Source organism: Eulemur rufifrons, chromosome 23, assembly GCF_041146395.1.
Source record: "Eulemur rufifrons isolate Redbay chromosome 23, OSU_ERuf_1, whole genome shotgun sequence".
Classification (NCBI taxonomy): Eukaryota; Metazoa; Chordata; class Mammalia; order Primates; family Lemuridae; genus Eulemur; species Eulemur rufifrons.
The window spans coordinates 30411935-30429126 of NC_091005.1; the positions used below are offsets into that span (position 1 = coordinate 30411935).

Consider the following 17192-nt stretch of genomic DNA (forward strand, 5'->3'; position numbering starts at 1 on the left):
CAGCTGGGAGCCTGGTGTCCTGTTCACAAGAGGCTCACTGCTCACTGGTGTCAGCCGTCTCTGGGCTGTTGTTGGCAGGTCTCTCCAGCAGCTCAGGAGCCCACCAGCAGTCCGAGATGCAAGGGAGGTGAAATTTAACCGCTCCATCTACCCTTGTTGCTGGTCTCCAAACCTCTCGGGGTTTAGACCCTGCCGATGCCTTTCTCCTTCCAGTTCTGTTCCGCAATTTCTTCCCGTGGAGTCTCCTGTAGTTTAAGGCTCCCTTCCTTCCGACCCTTCTGCGATCTATGTTTGTCTGCCTGTTTGCTTTGTTCACGTTCATCTAAAAATCTTTCTTTCTTGCAGAGACACTCTGGCTGGTGGTTTTTCTCGTCCGACATCTTGCCTCAATTTCTATTATCTGACCTTGATATTTAATAACAATGCAACTTCCATAATGTATGCAGTGCTTGTCAGAGTTAATATAAAATACCCCTCAACTACATTTGCTAATGTTCTTAACATCAGAAGGTCAAATCTTAAGTTACCCAGCACTGAAGCAGGCTCATTATAATTCACTAATAAAAGAAAATGCAGTATAGTTATAAAGTTATAAGCATGTAAAGAAAAAATGATTTTCTATTTAACCCTGAAGTTATCCAGAAAATGCAATCAACCCATATATCCTATTCTGTCATCAAGATTTCCCCATATTTTGTCTTATACAAAAAGAAACTGACAGTCTGTGCTCTCTAGAATTTATAATCTAAAGAAAACAGTGATATGTGAAGAACACAGTGATAACTGAACATAAATTCTCAAAACAAAGAAGTATGGTCCATTGTTTTAGACAATGAAAAGGCAGCTATAATAGTTACAATGTTGACAGCATAATGTAGGTAGAAGAATTGTATATTTATCCTTGGTATTTGAGAAAAAGATTAGTGAAAATGATGTTAATTCAGGAGTATTAAGAATGTCTTAAGAATTAGATTCCAGTTGAAAAGTGAAGGAAGAGGGAAAAACATTCCATAGATCAAAGGTATAACCTGAGAAGTAAGAAAGCCTTAAAAGATAAGAATTGGCAATGGAAAGATAAGATGAATGGGTCGTCTATGAGCATATTAACCATCAGGAAAGAAGAGCAGAGAATATAAAACAGATGACTCAGCTTTCAGTCTGTGACCCAAAGTAGCGGAATCAAGTTTCCACAGGCAACAATTTTTAACATTAATAAACCAAATGAATAAATGTCTTACATAATTTACCTTTTTATCTCTTTGACACAGACTTTATGGGCCTGCTCTGGCATACTGGATGTCCGTATTTTTTTCTCTAGCATGACAATGTCATCATTATCTTCATCCTCATCATCATCTTCAAAAGTACCTGGAATGTGTGTAACCCTCCTAATAGGGCGTATTGCTATAACCTAATGTAGAAAGTACAAGAGTAAAACCATATGTCAAAATAAATTGGAAATGAGGTACCTAGTTATTCACATGTAAAGTTATGATTGGTGCTGAATTAGCATAAACACTTTTTATAGCTACAGTCAACATGGTAAGGAACTAAAGTTCAGAATGATAATGCAATCAACCTATATATCCTATTCTGTCAAGATTTCCCCAAACTTTTCTTGTACAAAGAGAAACTGACAGTCCCTACCCTCTAGAGTTTATTATCTAAATAAGAAAACAGTGGCATGTGAAGAATACAGTGATAACTGAAAAAATACTATGTCTAAACATATGTACATGTGGAGGCAGCAGAATTTTAAAAGTAGACCAACATAAGGTAGACATAATTCTTTGATATATGCTTACAAAAATATTGCATGGGAAAAAAAATTCAAGAAACTAGTCACTAGAAATAATTAAAACATGTCAGAATTACTACTGCAGCCACTATTTTTTCTTGATATATGTTACTGATTACCATTTTGTGACAGAATAAATTCCATTTTTCCTACATTACAAAATTTTTCCCTAGCATCTTTGACCTTTCTACCACTGGCTCTATTCTGTCTCCAATACATAAAGTCTTCTCCCTTTCAAAATATTTTATCTTACCTACAATTCCTTCCAGTAAGATACTACTACACTATTTACTTCCCTTGGGAGGTTCTGCTTCTCTGACAAGCAGCAATAACCACCACTTCCCCTTCCTCATTAATTACTTCAGGAGGCCTCTGACTTTTGTCCTCATCGTGCTGAAATCGTTCTTTCAACTCTAATGACCATCTTTTGTGCCAAGTAAAATGACCTCTATTTGTCTTCTCTTTCTCCATGATCTCTCCACCATATTCTAAAACTACCTTATGTGCTCTTTGAAATTCATGAATCAACTCCGATCATTACTGGAGCAAAATATACTCATATTTAATTTACAAGCCTCTAGAATTTACTTTTCTAATGGGAAATTATCTAATACATTCAAATATAAAAAGTTTGAAACATAAAGCAGTAAATAAAATTGTCATTTTATAAAAATAAACATTAAATATATTTTATTCTTATACAAGTCATTAGATAAAATTAATAAAATATTTTAAAGGATAAAAAACTGAAAATAAAATATTTTTTAAAAGTGAGATTTAAAAAAGCATATCAATGATTTCATCGTTGAGGCAAAAGTATCTTTTTATGCATTTTTCTTCTGACTGCTAAAACAGTGCTTTTCAAATCTTAGGGGGATGACAAAGAGACAATTTTAGACTAACTCCAAGTGTTATCCTCTGATTTCTACATTCTTAAATAACGGTCTCTTGTTTGATCATTTTCTGGTGCACTTTTTTTTTTTTTTTTTGAGACAGAGTCTCACTCTGTTGCCCAGACTAGAGTGAGTGCCGTGGCGTCAGCCTAGCTCACAGCAACCTCAAACTCCTGAGCTCAAGGGATCCTCCTGTCTCAGCCTCCCGAGTAGCTGGGACGACAGGCATGCGCCACCATGCCCGGCTAATTTTTTCTATATATATTTTTAGCTGTCCATATAATTTCTTTCTATTTTTAGTAGAGATGGGGTCTCGCTCTTGCTCAGGCTGGTCTCGAACTCCTGAGCTCAAACGATCCACCCACCTCGGCCTCCCAGAGTGCTAGGATTACAGGCGTGAGCCACCGCGCCCGGCCTCTGGTGCACTTTTGAACACCTTTCTTTTTAAGTGATGGTAACCTTTATTGACAGTAAGCTGCAGTTTTCTGTGACTCTCAGTGCAGAGTGTATGTGGATTTGTCTTTCTACACAAAATGAATAATTAAGTCACTGATCTGATCTCAAGCCAGAAATAATCCATATTTATAGTGTTTACCAGCATGGGTCCCAGAGTACTAACTACCAGCATGGTGATCACTGCTCCTGTCTCTCTCCTCAGCCTACTTTCCTGCCCCTTCTCTAGTTCCACCAAGGAGGAGTCCTTTCCTTCTGCGCTTCTTTCTCTACAGTGTATTTCCTTTGGTGAAGAAACACTTCCGTGCTGATGACCATCAAAGCACTAACATTATTCTCAACACTTCACTGAAGTCCGAGTTCTGCATCTCCAACAGCCTTCCAAGGACTGCCATTTTCACATCTTGTTCACATCAAATATATCTTCCTGAACTTAACTCCGCCCAGACATAAAAATAGTAAAATTAACAGCTCAAAGTAAACTTCAAACAGATCATATATACATTAGTATGATAGTGGGGAAGGGAAAGATTATTTAATTAGTGGTATTGAGTCACATCAAAAGCTATTTGAGGGAAAAACACAACTACTGTCTTCATCTTATTAACAGGACAAAATAAATAACATATGGGTTAAATACTTTTTAAAAAATTGACTAAAGGAAAACTAAAAGAAAAGTGAATATTTATCAAACCACTGGAGGTTAGAGGACTCTAAGTTTAGAAGACAGGAAGAGATTGAGAGTTTGACTAAATAAAAACTGCAACTTTTATAAGTTAAAACAAAAAAGTAAATCAAATTATGGCACAACACACAGTCCTCCTACGAAATAATTTTGTATTATGTAGTAAAAAAAATATTATATTCAAAGACAATCATCATAGTTATTTGCTAGTTTTTTAAATATGCAAAACATTGGAAACAACACAGAATGTTTGACAAAAGAAGAAGTGGCTCATAATTTATCCCTTTAGATGGTAACAAAAACAAAAAACAAAAAAATTGAGAAAAATGCTTATATGCCTTAAAAAAAAAAATCCAGGCATGGAAAAAGCACTAGAGGGAAACACCTAAATTTTATCAGTGACTTCAGTGGAAAAAGACAATGAATTTTTTCTTCTTTGTTCCTTTCTTTATTCCCCTCAATTTTTTTTTTCAAAAAAACAGAATCAAGCCACACCACACAAGCCTGAAAAACTGGATTGAAAGAAATATTTACCCGCTTATCATCATCTTGCTTGGGTTTTCTGGTTTTTTGAAGCAATTTCAAGCCTTCAATTTGTCTGACAAGCAGTGGTATAGTCATCTTGAACCTCTCCTCTAGGCTCACAGCGTCTAAAATCTAAGGAAATGTGAGTCAATTAATAGAATCTCTCCCTCAGAAACACACACTCCAAAAACAGACAGTCAGAGCCATGGCTCAAACTGTTAAGTAAAAAAAGAAAAAACCAATTCCTATCTATTTACAGCTACACTATGGCTAACACAATGTTCTTTGAGATGAATATTAGGATTGTAAAAAAAGACATGAAAAAGGATCTTGGTTTTTCATTTAAAAATGAAGCCACTCATGTATTTCAAGATCAAAAACCAAACACACAGTTTTGGTTTTTGAAGAACCAAACTTCTTCTGGAAATTAGTCTCTTAAAGCCCAGAATGTATCTACATGTTAGGTCTAAACAAATTCTAGGTTCAAAATAGTAAATGTTTATACACAAGCGAATAGAAGCATTCAACCAACCCCCACTGATGATGTGTCAGAGCAACCGCTGCTCGTGGTTCCTTCAGTAAAACACATCTGATGCCGCCCCCCGCCGGGCACTCCCACACTCCTCTGCTCCCACCAGGCTGGCTGAATGCTTGTATCCATAACCAACCCGTTTGTAGTAGTTATATTTGCTAATTTTAATTGTTGGATTTACACATTAAATAACTAATAAAGGGTTGTTTCAACGAAAACTAACAAATATTCTAAGAAGATTTAATAAAAAAGACAACTTAAAAATACATTAAAAATAAGTGTACAAGAAAACAAAGTTTTATAGTTTGGGGATTAAGTCAAGTAAATCTAGCATTCTACACTTGGATTATTTTTCAAGTGTCTTTAAAAGTGATTTCACTTTAAATAAATAGAAACTGAAAATCATAAATAATGTATCACAGGTGAGATTTATATAAGAAACATTATGAAATTTCTAAGAAAGCAGATCTATACACAAGGGAAAGGCCATGGTTCCAAGTTTCAAAAACGGTAAGGCAAAGTGTGTTTATATACTTAAATTAAATATTTATCTTTTTATGATTCTTTGCCTTATTTTTTCCATAAATGACCAATTACTATATTGGTTGTGCAAATAAAAGAGCTGCTTGTGTAAACAAAAATATAAAACAGTAACTTTTGAACATCAATTTAAGTATACAAGCATTTTAACTACTCCTCTGAGTCTCCAGAATATTTTTCTTGAAGGTTAAAATTTAACTACTCACTATCTAGATCTAAATAAAAAGTGACAAAGCAATATGGCATTCGAGAAGGGAGCTGTACCTGGAGCTTCTCTTTGTTGCTGGTTCGGATAATTGATGTCAAAATGTCTGGTAAAGCTTCTCTTGGAAGACTATCTAAAAGACGTCTCAATTTAGCAACTGCAGGAACAGACATATCCAACATTTCAACCAACTAGAGGGGGAAAAAAGTCTTTTTAATGAAATCTGGCATTATTTGTGAATTAAAAAAATCAGACTTCCAAACAGGTTTAAAGTTTGGGCCTCAGTGTTTGTTTTTGAAAGGTCACTGATTAATACAGTTCAGGCATTTTATAGGTCTCAGAGGAGAAGTACTTACAAAATATTAATCACAATAAAACACAAAAATGGTTTAAAAGTGGTTAATGCTGATATTTATAAAAGGCTTTGTGAATTTGTGCTATTTTAATTTTATTTTGAAAAAAATTCAAACGTATAGAAAAGTTGCAGCAATAGTACTACAAACTCCTGTATATCCTTCTCCCAGATTTACCAACTGAATTCACCGATTTTGCCACATTTGCTTTCTCTCTCCATACACATACACGTTATTATTGCTGAACATTTGAGAGTAAGTTGCAGACATTATGACCCTTGTTCTAAAGAACAAGCATGTTTTCTTACATAATAACAATATAATTATTAGATGTTGGAAATTTAACATAGTTGATGCCATTATTATAGCCAATCAGAAGTTGAAATACTGATTATTAGTTTAACATTTAGATTAACTAGAATCTGAGCACTAACTATGAATGATTTTTAGAAAAACAACGTCCAGGGCACATCCTGGAGTTAAGACCCATTAAGTCCAAGGCAAGCTCTCAGTAACTGTGATAATCATTAGGGCTACTGACAAAGATTCCCCCTTTCTTCTGAGCACATGGTAGGACTGTTCTTTCCACCTCCTTTGAACAGAGATATGGCTATGAGTCTTACATTGATCTATGAAACACAGAAAAAGGGACAGTCCCTCCTGGGCAGAAACATTAAAAGCCAGCAGGAGATCTGCCATATTTCCTTTTCCTGCCTCAGTGATAAAGAACTATGTTTTAAGATGAATTTCTATCCAACTGGGTCCCTATGGGACTCTTACAGGCACATCACCACACTCACTAGTTTTAGGCATGAAGCATGAGCAAGAAATACACCTTTGTTATGTTATGTGACTCAGATTTCAGAGTAGTTAAAACAGCAAAACTTAGTTCACACTAATTCGCAAATGATGTATCAAATCCTTATTTTGTCAACTGAAGACTTCACAATGTCAGTAATAATCAAACCTCTCAAACCACAATGTAATTTAGGAACCTAATCATTACCTGGCTAGAATCAAGGAAATTAAGGTATAATTATGATGAAGCTAATCAGGTAAGAGAAGTAGATAATAAAATTTGAAGACCCTTGCTACTAGAAATTCATCGCATGAAAATAAGTTAAAACTCATTCTCCAAACATTTATTGAGTATAAACTACTCACCAGACGCAATATTCTGCTCACTATAGGATGGCTAAAGCAGAGATAAAGTCAAGTTTGGTAGGAGAAAAATACCCATTTCAATACAATGTGATACTATATTAAATGACATGCATAAAGAACTGATGGTGAAGGCTCAGAAAAAGGAGTACTAACAGCCTACAGGAGTTGGGAAAGCATAAATTGAATTTAAAAATTAAGAGAAGGAAGAGCACTCCCAGAAGAGAACAGAAGGTGGAATCAGAGAGACATGAAATGATAAGATGTGAAACTCTTTTTATGCCCAGTATGGCTAGAACTAGGGCGTAAATAGAGAACTAGAGTTGAAGCAAGATAAGTAGGCCTAACACAAGTTGCAAAGGGTCTTAATGTTATATTAAGAAATTTGGGGGTGGAAGGAAAGTAGGAAAGATTCAGTGTGTGACAAGAATTCAATGCACAGTTGCTGGCTTTGAAGAGGAGGGGGCCGTGCACAAGACCAGAGAGCCATCTCTAGGAGCCTGACAGTGACCCCTGGCCGACAGCCAGGAAAGAAACCTCAGTCCTATGGCCACAAGAAACTGCATCTGCCAACCACCTGAATACCCTGGAAAGCAGTGCTTCTCCAGGTAAGAGGCCAGCCTGGCTAAGACCCTGATTTTGCCCGGATGAGGCCTGAGCAGGGAACCCAGGGGAGCCCACCTGGTCTTCTGACCTACAAACTTGTGAGGTCATAATGAATGCTGTTTTAAGCACCTAAAAAATAAATAAATAAATTTGGTCTTTAACTCAAGGGAAAGGCATGCCCCACACTTTTTTTTTTTAAACACCTCCTATTCCTGCTCAGTAAATAAGTGGTGTTAAAGACAGAAAAAACTAGGTGGTAGTTAGGAGGCTATTGAAGAAGTCTACTGAAAAGGGCTGTAGAAGCAGATATAGAGGGGATGACAGAGAAGCATTAATTGGAAACAATGTCTAAAAAGAGAAATGATAATATTATGATACGTCAAGTCCAGAAATTTACAAAAGTGTCTATATGAAAACTAGACATGGACATGAAAGCAAAATATAAAACTGAATATGGACCAAGACCAGAAGACAAAAATTAAATTAGATATATGATGGTAGTAAAATTTATGGTGATTTATTTCTCTCTAAAAATTCCTTTTTAAAAAGTTTCTGTATATCCAAACTGGAAAGAAGTAAAGGCAAAGCAAAAGAAACTATAAAGCTATGTCCAACAGAAATACAAAGACCAGGGAGCATAACCCCAGAAAAGAAGAGGAAATTCTATTATATTTCCCCTCTATCTTCTTTATTCCTAAACAGTTTTCAAGCTTACTCTAATCTTCAAACTGAAGTTACCTTCTTCAGAGTGAGTTCTTTCTTTTAGCCCCCATAGAAGTACAGCTCCAAATTTTTTATTTTTCTATTATGTTCATCACACTAGAAGTGAGTCACTTCAAAAGCCACATCAGGTGCAAATACTATAGGTTGTGAACACTTGCCCTACACACTTTTCAATGATTAGTGGTGTTTATAATTAAGACATTTAGACATTATCTGATCCTCATAAATCCAGTTATAGTCACTAGATTATATCAATAGAAAAGTAGAAGCCTACATCTTATAATTCTGTAATGTATTTCATTAAGGTTTGAAACAAAATTGGGTGGAAGAGGAGCTTTCTGTTCTATCTAGAGTTAATAAAAAACCTCAAACCTACAATTAAGGTGTCATATATTTAATGAGTGCCTAAAATGTGCTTCTGTCCCAGTATTGCAGTTAATCAAGGTTTTAACCATACTTGAAATTAGTCCACCATGGGCTTAATCTTGTATAGCATGGCCAAGCACAGCGTGACCTTGACTTCTGAAGCAATATAACTTATATAATTTGGTGTCTAGATATTTTAGTGACAAATAGCTTCTGTGCAGTATTTTAATTTTCAGCTTTAAATATTTATGTTTAATAATTATCTGATTTGGAGACACTGAAAGTTATAAGGAAAGCTCTAGAAATACTCTTTGGAAAAACTTTAGAAAGGGTAGGCTAATATGTCCTGGAATGATTTAGGTACAATCTAGACAAAAACAAACTGGAATTAATATATTACTAAATCATTTAAACGTACGCCACCCTAATACTTCACATTCCAGCATATTCATCATATCTTAGGACAGCAAAGGAACCAAAGAAAAAAGGGTTTTAAGGAAAAAAATAAAAGCAACTCACTTGTACTGCATATTTGTAAAACTGTTCTGATAGTTCCCCTAGCTCCTCCCTAGTTTTGCAGGTACTGGGAAATTCTTCAAGCCGGTCCAACTGTTCCACTTCAGCAACGGGATATGGCTTCTCTTTTAAAACCTGCACAATCTGGAAACGGCATAGCCCTGTAATCAGCAAAGTATAGTGGGGCTTGGGCCAATTACTGCCCACAACCTGAACTGCCAGTGCAGCCGTTCCAATCCTGAAAGACACACAAAACATCAGTATTACAAATATTCAATATGGCAGAACAGAAACTCACTTCAAAAAGAGTTGAGTTTCCTGAAAAATGCATTTAAAAGCAAAGAACATCTAAATTATTTCTCTAATTTAGCATTGAGTATGTGATCTATTTAGTCGCTGCTCTCAGCTAAGGGGCAAAACAAGTCATCTCAGTATAATTAGCACCTCTTTTAAAAATCAGGAATTTCTAAACATTTTGTATTATTTAGGCAAAAAAAGTAAGAGCAAAAGTAGCTGATAATTATACAGCTTAAATTAAATTTGCCAAATAGGAATCAGACAATCTTATACCAGAATAAATATTACTATTTTAAATATATTTAAATATAAACAAAATAAACCAGTCTAAGAAACCTCTGTTCTAGTAAGTTTTGTGACTAAAATCAAGCCGGTTTTTTTCACATTATCTATAAAACTTCTACATATCCACCTTATCACAAACCACTATCAAAATCTGGGAATTAATGCTAAATTTCCAAATGTGGGAGCTAAATATTCTAGACAACACACTGCCACGGACTGAGGAGAGCTAAATAAACAACTGCATCTTAAGAAGGTGTAAACCTAGTTCTAAGTGGTAACCACCTTCACCTAGTAATAGTCGCAAAAGTTTTATTTAAGTCTCAGCTCCTTATCAGAACACACAACCCTGACCAAGTCACATATAAACTTGATTCATAGAAAGTCTCACCCAAACTAAGCCAGTTATATAAAATATCAACATTCAGAAGACGCTTCCAGATCTCAAATTAAAATAGTGTTTTCTCCCTTTAGCCATAGGAAAGGTGGTAATTCCAGAAAAGAAACTAAAATTAAAGTGACTAGAGTTCCCAATTAACACGCTGGGAAAATGGTAATACTAGAATACAGTACCTGCCCATCTCAAATATAGTGAATCACATGCAAATACAGTATGTGAACATTTCAGTGAATTTGCCTACTTCTATATACAGTGAATTCTTGATTACTTCCTCATCAATTATTCATTCTGTGGATTACATGTAACTTTTGGCTGCCTTCTGCCACTTAGCTTATTTTGATCTTCGTCCATCCTTATCAGCTTTTAGTCATTATCATGTGTACAAGGAATAAAAACTGACTGAAACAACAGCTTAAGCCAAACAATTGGGAAAGAGAAAAAAGTGAGAGAAAAAGCCACATACTTTAAAATCTTGAAATGATTTGGCAATTATCTATCATTTTGATTTATTTGTGTTGTGGTTCCTTTTCTTCAGTCACTAATCAATAATAAGTTATATTTGTCATTTCCTGAAAACCAACTCAGATTGCCTGAGAAAGTTAGCAATATCTAAATTGATTAGAGACCAATTTAGACTATAATTTATTGCAGATATTCACCAATGAGTGCACAATGCTGAAAGAGTTCACAGTTCTGTTTGCATATTAGAAACAGGCACAGACAAGAAACTGGATCCTTGGCCTAAGGGGTTTATAAAGGAGAAACCAGAGAGAGAGAGAGAGACAGACAGACACAAACTCAAACCTCCAGATTAGGATATAAATTTGGGCTACATTACCAATAAAAGGTGCAACTAAAAAAATGAGTTTTCTTTCAAAACAATTAAAATGTTTTTGCTAACTGTGGAAGGAAGATGTTCCAAACTTAAAAGAGATTGAGTTGGATTTACACTATGCCTCTCATTCTAATGAGGCAAAATATATAAAGGTTTTATTTATTTTTTTTTTGAGACAGCATCTTGCTGTTGCCTGGACTAGAGTGCAGTGGTGTCATCATAGCTCACTATAACCTCAAACTCCTGGGCTCAAGCAATCCTCCTGCCTCAGCCTCCCCAGTAGCAGGGTCTACAGGTATGCACCAACACTCCTGGCTAATTTTTCTATTTTTTCATAGAGACGGGGGCTTGCTATGTTGCCCAGGCTGGTCTCCAACTCCTAGCCTCAAGTGATTCTCCCCCATCGCCTCCCAAAGTGCTAGGATTACAGGCGTGAGCCACCTCGCCTGGCCATATACAAAAATTTTAAACGTGTTAATTGGTTTTTACTTGAAATCACTTAGAGCTGACCAGTAGAATGTATCCCTCAAAAAAAAAAAAAAACACCTGTGAAATTATAGATGGCTATAAACAATTCCTGATGAAAGACATTTTGAGTGAAAAGCATTGTGAAAAAGGATCTATTGTATATAAGGCCCTAGGTTTTATATATAAAAATAGGTAAATAAATTATCCAATTAATCTAATACTTTCCTTCTATGATACACAAAAGGCTTTATATCAAGCTAGTCATCTTAGTATTGTAGCTCTTTTATTATGTGCATTAGGTATGATCAAAAAGCAACATTTTAATTTTGCAACACATCTAAATTGCGAATGAGTGGCGTCTTTCCCTTTAGTTAGTAGCTCTGTAACTCTGTATCTTAATTCCTGCGATGTTCCAGGTCAAAGAATTTTTGAAACTCCTAACTGGAATCTACCCTCAGTTTTTTGTTTTTTGTTTTTTTTTTTTGTTTTGTTTTGTTTTTGGTTTTGTTTTTTTTTTTTTTTGTTGTTGAGACAGAGTCTCACTTTGTTGCCCGGGCTAGAGTGAGTGCCGTGGCGTCAGCTTAGCTCACAGCAACCTCAAACTCCTGGGCTTAAGCGATCCTACTGCCTCAGCCTCCCGAGTAGCTGGGACTACAGGCATGCGCCACTATGCCCGGCTAATTTTTTCTATATAGATTTTTAGTTGTCCATATAATGTCTTTCTATTTTTAGTAGAGACGGGGTCTCACTCTTGCTCAGGCTGGTCTCGAACTCCTGACCTCAAGCGATCCACCCGCCTCGGCCTCCCAGAGTGCTAGGATTACAGGCGTGAGCCACCGCGCCCGGCCTACCCTCAGTTTTTAAAATATTATTTTAATCCAAACAAGGTCTGACTACAATGGGTATGATTTATATAATTTGGAAGGTGATCTAAATAATATAAGTGTTCCAAAAGTATTTAAGAACCATCAACTGTAGAGGTGGGAAAAATTTAAAAACAGCATTCCTAGAAAAAGCAGTTTTCCAAGATGAGGATATTAGGTAAATACCTAAATTCTGGTCTATATACCCAGAATTTTTTTTTTTTTTTTTTTTTTTTATTTTACTGAAAGCCCTCCATTTTTCTTGGAATCTTCAACCTTCCTTCTAATAATGCTAGTTCAGTTTGGCCCATATTGGAAGAATACAGGCCCTCCCTACTCCTCACCTCAACCCCCATTTGTGAAATCTACATTTAAACCTACCCCATTTGAGGAATAACAACACCACCAGCATATACATCTAGAATGCTTTGCAGTTAGAAAAGGCTTCCACAAATACTATTTCATTTTATACCTCCTTTCACCCCTATGAGGAAGGTAGCACTAGTCCTTATTACAAATGAGTAACTGAGATTCAAAAAGACATAACAAGTTAGTTATACACGGTTACAAGGAAATTTAATAGAAATAAGCTTCCTGAATTAAGTGTTAAGAGAAATTTTACTCTCTTCCCACCACAATGAACAATATAAATTTGTACCTATAAGAAGTATAAAAGACTTACTAACATAGCTTCTAAATAGCTGAGCCACTGGAAAGCATAGCTATTATTTAATATACAATGTTAACATTTTATATTTACTTAACGAAGAGAAGCACTTCTACCAAAGTTCTGGAAACAAAAGAAAAGTTACCCATTTCTGGAAAAGAGCCACTGAAATATCTTTTTAGTTCTGTTTTGGTGTCACCCTATTTTTCTTGAATATTTGATTTCTCACAAGATTTATCATGATTAATAATAATTTAGAAGTCATGTACCCTGAAGAATTTTAAGGCTGGAAGAAGACCAGATGGATGATCATCTAAAAATGCATGAAAGGATATCGTACAGGTAGTGCTAAATTATCATCCATTTTCCTTAAGAAAACAATGGGTCACTCAGGAACCACTAAAAATACAGTTCAGTGAAACAGAGAACTACAGGGTGTCCTGAGCTGGCGTGGGAGCCAAGTTCTATACTGCAGGGCAAATCCAAAGCTCTTCCTTTAAAAGGCTCCTGTCAGGCAACATGCCCGCACACCAGCACGCAGAGAGACTGTGCTGTTCCAAGTGGCAAAGGAGGTAGCACAAGCAAGTCAACAGCTGGCCCTGCTCCTGTGTGTGGCAAAGAACACAGGGGAGCAAATTACTTCTGCTCCTCCTTGAAGACTGCAGCAGTGTCACCCGGATGGTGTAAAGGAAACAAGAGACAGAGCAGAGCCCCTTGCCCTCCTTCTGGGGCACTGCTACCATCTGGAAAAACAGGTAACTGGGGAAGGATGGATTTGTATATAAAAACAGACTAATGCTATGGATAACTCAATATTTGTACTATTAAAGTTTTTTTCTTTTTTTAAAGTAAAGAGTGTTTTAAAGTCCATTTTAGAGAAAAAAAAGACATTGGAACCTATTGCCAAAGAGTATGGTACAATCTATCCTCACAGACTTTTCAAGTAGCAAACATTTCCAGGATAACTAGACGGTCTGATGGGTCCTTATAATGCTGGAATTCTATGAAGACTTTTCAACGTATGTTTTCCAGTTTGAATAATTAAGTTTTGACATTGCTACTCATTTAAAACAAAGGCAACAATATGAAATATTAAGGCTCAGATTACACATTACCTGATTACTAGTGCTTACTTCCAGGCAGAAGAATTTAGTTACTGTTGTCTTGAAAGGATTTACACAAAACAAACTAAAAATTCTCAAAGTCTTGCCTGAGTAACACTAACAAATAGTCAAACTTAAAATATGACTAAGCCAGGGCTGTGGCTGAAGCCTGTAATCCCAGCTATTTGGGAGGCTGAGGTGGGAAGATTGCTTGAGCCCAGGAGTTCAGGATCAGCATGGGCAACATAGCAAGACTCGTCTCTAAAAAAATAAAATTAGGCCGGCACAGTGGCTCATGCCTGTAATCCCAACACTTTGAGAGGCGGAGGAGGGAGAACTGCTTGAGCCCAGGACTTTGAGGTTACAGTGAGCTATGACCAGGCTCCTGCACTCCAGCCTGGGTCACAGAGTGAAAAACTCTGTGTGACAAAAAAAAATAAAATAAAATATGACTAACTCTTCTTTTAAAATTCACAGTGTACCCATAAGTAATCAATATATAGGCACAGAAGAAATAAGACATATAACCATGAGAACTCTTACCTCAACAAGCAGCTAAGTGCCTGGGCACAGAAGGCAAAAAATTATGGGAAAAATAAACAGAGGTTCAAAGAGTGGGGTCATATGTTGGGAAATCAGAATCCAATACAATTTATCAAAGAGTACTAAAACTTGAAAAGCATCCAACTCCGCTTAGGCAACAACTCGAGCAGATCAGCTGGGAGCCAAAATGTTTTCCATGCTTGAGAAAAGCAAGGCTTTTACAATGTGAACTAACATTGGGCTGTTATGGGTTTTGTTGTTGTTGTTGTTGCTTTGTTTTTGTTTGTTTTTTTTTTAAAGGAGGGGAGAGGAGAGGTACCAGTGTCCTTTGAGAATCTGAAGCTACAAAGTGTGCTCAAAAAATGTGCGTAGTCACAAGAGTTTGAGTAAAAATAAGGCATTTCTAACCCTCATGACATGCAGAGTCAGGAAAACCTAATTTAAAAAATGAGAGATAACTGCAGGGGAAGGAGCAACTCTATATTGGAAAAACACTTCAAGCACAGTTAAGGATAGGAGGCAGTGGCTTGGGAGGTGGGTTTGAAGATAATGTTTGTTGACAGAATACCAGCATTGTCCGATAAAAGCATAATGTAAGCCATATACATAATTTTAGTGGCCACAGTATAAAAACAGGTGAAATCTTAGTATTAATATTTTATTTAACCTCAAGTGGTCAAAATATTACCATGTCAATATTTAATCCATATAAAATTTATCAACAAAACATTTTTCATACTAAGCTTTTCCAAAATCTGTTGTGTATTTGCACACTTAATAGCATATTTAGGGCGACAGGTCACCCTGGTGTGCCTGGGAGTGAAAGGCTTTCTGGGACATAGGACTTTCAATGCCAAAGCCATGGCAGTCCTGGCAAACCAGGACCACCAGTCACTCTAGCATCTCAATTTGGATGAACCACATTTCAAGCACTCTACAGCCACATGCACTAGACAGTACTGGACAGCACAACCATCCATCAAGCAGGGTGTAAAGCAGATTATACACATTATTTAAGCTTCATAACACACCTAAGAGATGGATGCTGTTAGTTTCCAAATTACAGATCAAGAAAGAAACAGATACACACCAAGCCTCTCAATCCAAAGTCACACAACTAGGGCAACCTAAGCCTGGGGCCTAAGAAGAGAAATGCTGAGATATGAAAGAGGGAGCAGAGGTGAGAAGCTAGGAAAGTTCCAGAAAGGAAAACAAGGGAAAAATGGCAGCAGGAATGACACTTTTAGTAAGGGAAACAAGTACTAGGAGGAGAAGGAAAAGGGTGGCAAGGAGTGTAGAAGGCACCCAAAAGTTAACGGGAGGGGTGCTGCAGTTTAGGAACAGGATAGGAAAAAGAGAAAAGGTATTAAGTAGAGTGTCTCAGAGAACAAAAATGATAGGAGGGAGGCAGAAAAGGGGCGCGGGGAATAGGAAGAAAAGGGATTGGGGGAAGGGGTAATGGGGAAAGGGAAGGAAAGAGAAGGCGGAAATTATCCTGGGAGAAAGGAAGGGCCTGGAAAGTTAAGAGCACTGGCTTAGGAAACTGAAGACCAAGGGCGGGGAGGAGAATCAATCGTATCATCAGCAAAAGCGACAGGTAATTGTACAGAGATTTCACCAGGTGCCACGAACTGCTTCATGAATTATCTCACTAGGGGTCACCCGGTATTTATCTGTCACCCCCATTTTTCACGTGAGGAGGCTGAAGAGGCAGAACCCAGCCGCAAAGGCTGCCCCGAGCCGAACCTCCGCGCTCAGAGGCCGGCCTGGCCTGCGCGGGAGCCGCAGGAGGCCGCCGCCGCCGCCGCGGGGCTCCGGGCCTACCTGTGCAGCGGCGGCAGGTCCTGCGTGTCACTGGCCGGGTCGGGCGTGTTGGGGATGACGCCCAGGATGGTGCTCTGCAGCGACGTGCCCTTGAGCAGGCGGCTCCGCACCAGCTGCAGGTTGCGGGCCGAGTCCACGCTGGTGCGCATGGTGGAGCCAGGCAGCAGGACGCCCTCGTGGGTGAGCAGCAGCGGCAGGCGGCTGGGGATCTGGATGGGGCTCACCGACGACATGGCGACGCCCGCTCACGCTGGGGGCTGTGGAAAGGAGCGGACAGACGCCGTAGCACGGCCTCAGCTACCGACCGCCACCCCACCGCGCGGCCGTCCGCCCCGCCGCTTCCGGCCAGCGCTACGGTCCGCCCCCAGGCTCAAACGCCGCAGCTTCGCGCTGCCCTGCGAGCGGCCGGCGGCGCTCCGAGTCGTAGATACGCGAAAAGAGGCGCACCAAAGCCCTCTGTCACCTGCGCCTCGGTTACGCTCACTTGCAGAGGGCGTTAGGAAGGATGTTTGGGTTTGAATTGTATATACTTGAAATGTCTTTAACTTGTTACT

The 17192-nt window shown here is 37.9% G+C and overlaps 1 protein-coding gene across 2 annotated transcripts in view; it reads right to left on the reverse strand.

Moving 5' to 3' along the window:
- LONP2 (lon peptidase 2, peroxisomal) overlaps positions 1-16943 on the reverse strand; it is a 105209-nt gene extending 88266 nt beyond the window's left edge. Inside the window, exons 1-5 of one of the 2 annotated variants that reach the window (XM_069456583.1) lie at positions 16639-16943; positions 9360-9594; positions 5691-5822; positions 4364-4486; positions 1248-1411 (exon numbers count right to left, since the gene is read on the reverse strand). In XM_069456583.1, the coding sequence (XP_069312684.1) occupies positions 1248-1411; positions 4364-4486; positions 5691-5822; positions 9360-9594; positions 16639-16871 (887 nt within the window). In that variant the 5' untranslated portion in view covers positions 16872-16943. The remainder of the gene's footprint in view (positions 1-1247; positions 1412-4363; positions 4487-5690; positions 5823-9359; positions 9595-16638) is intronic. The other variant, XM_069456584.1, reaches the window with a different exon arrangement.
- Between the last annotated feature and the right edge of the window lie 249 nt (positions 16944-17192).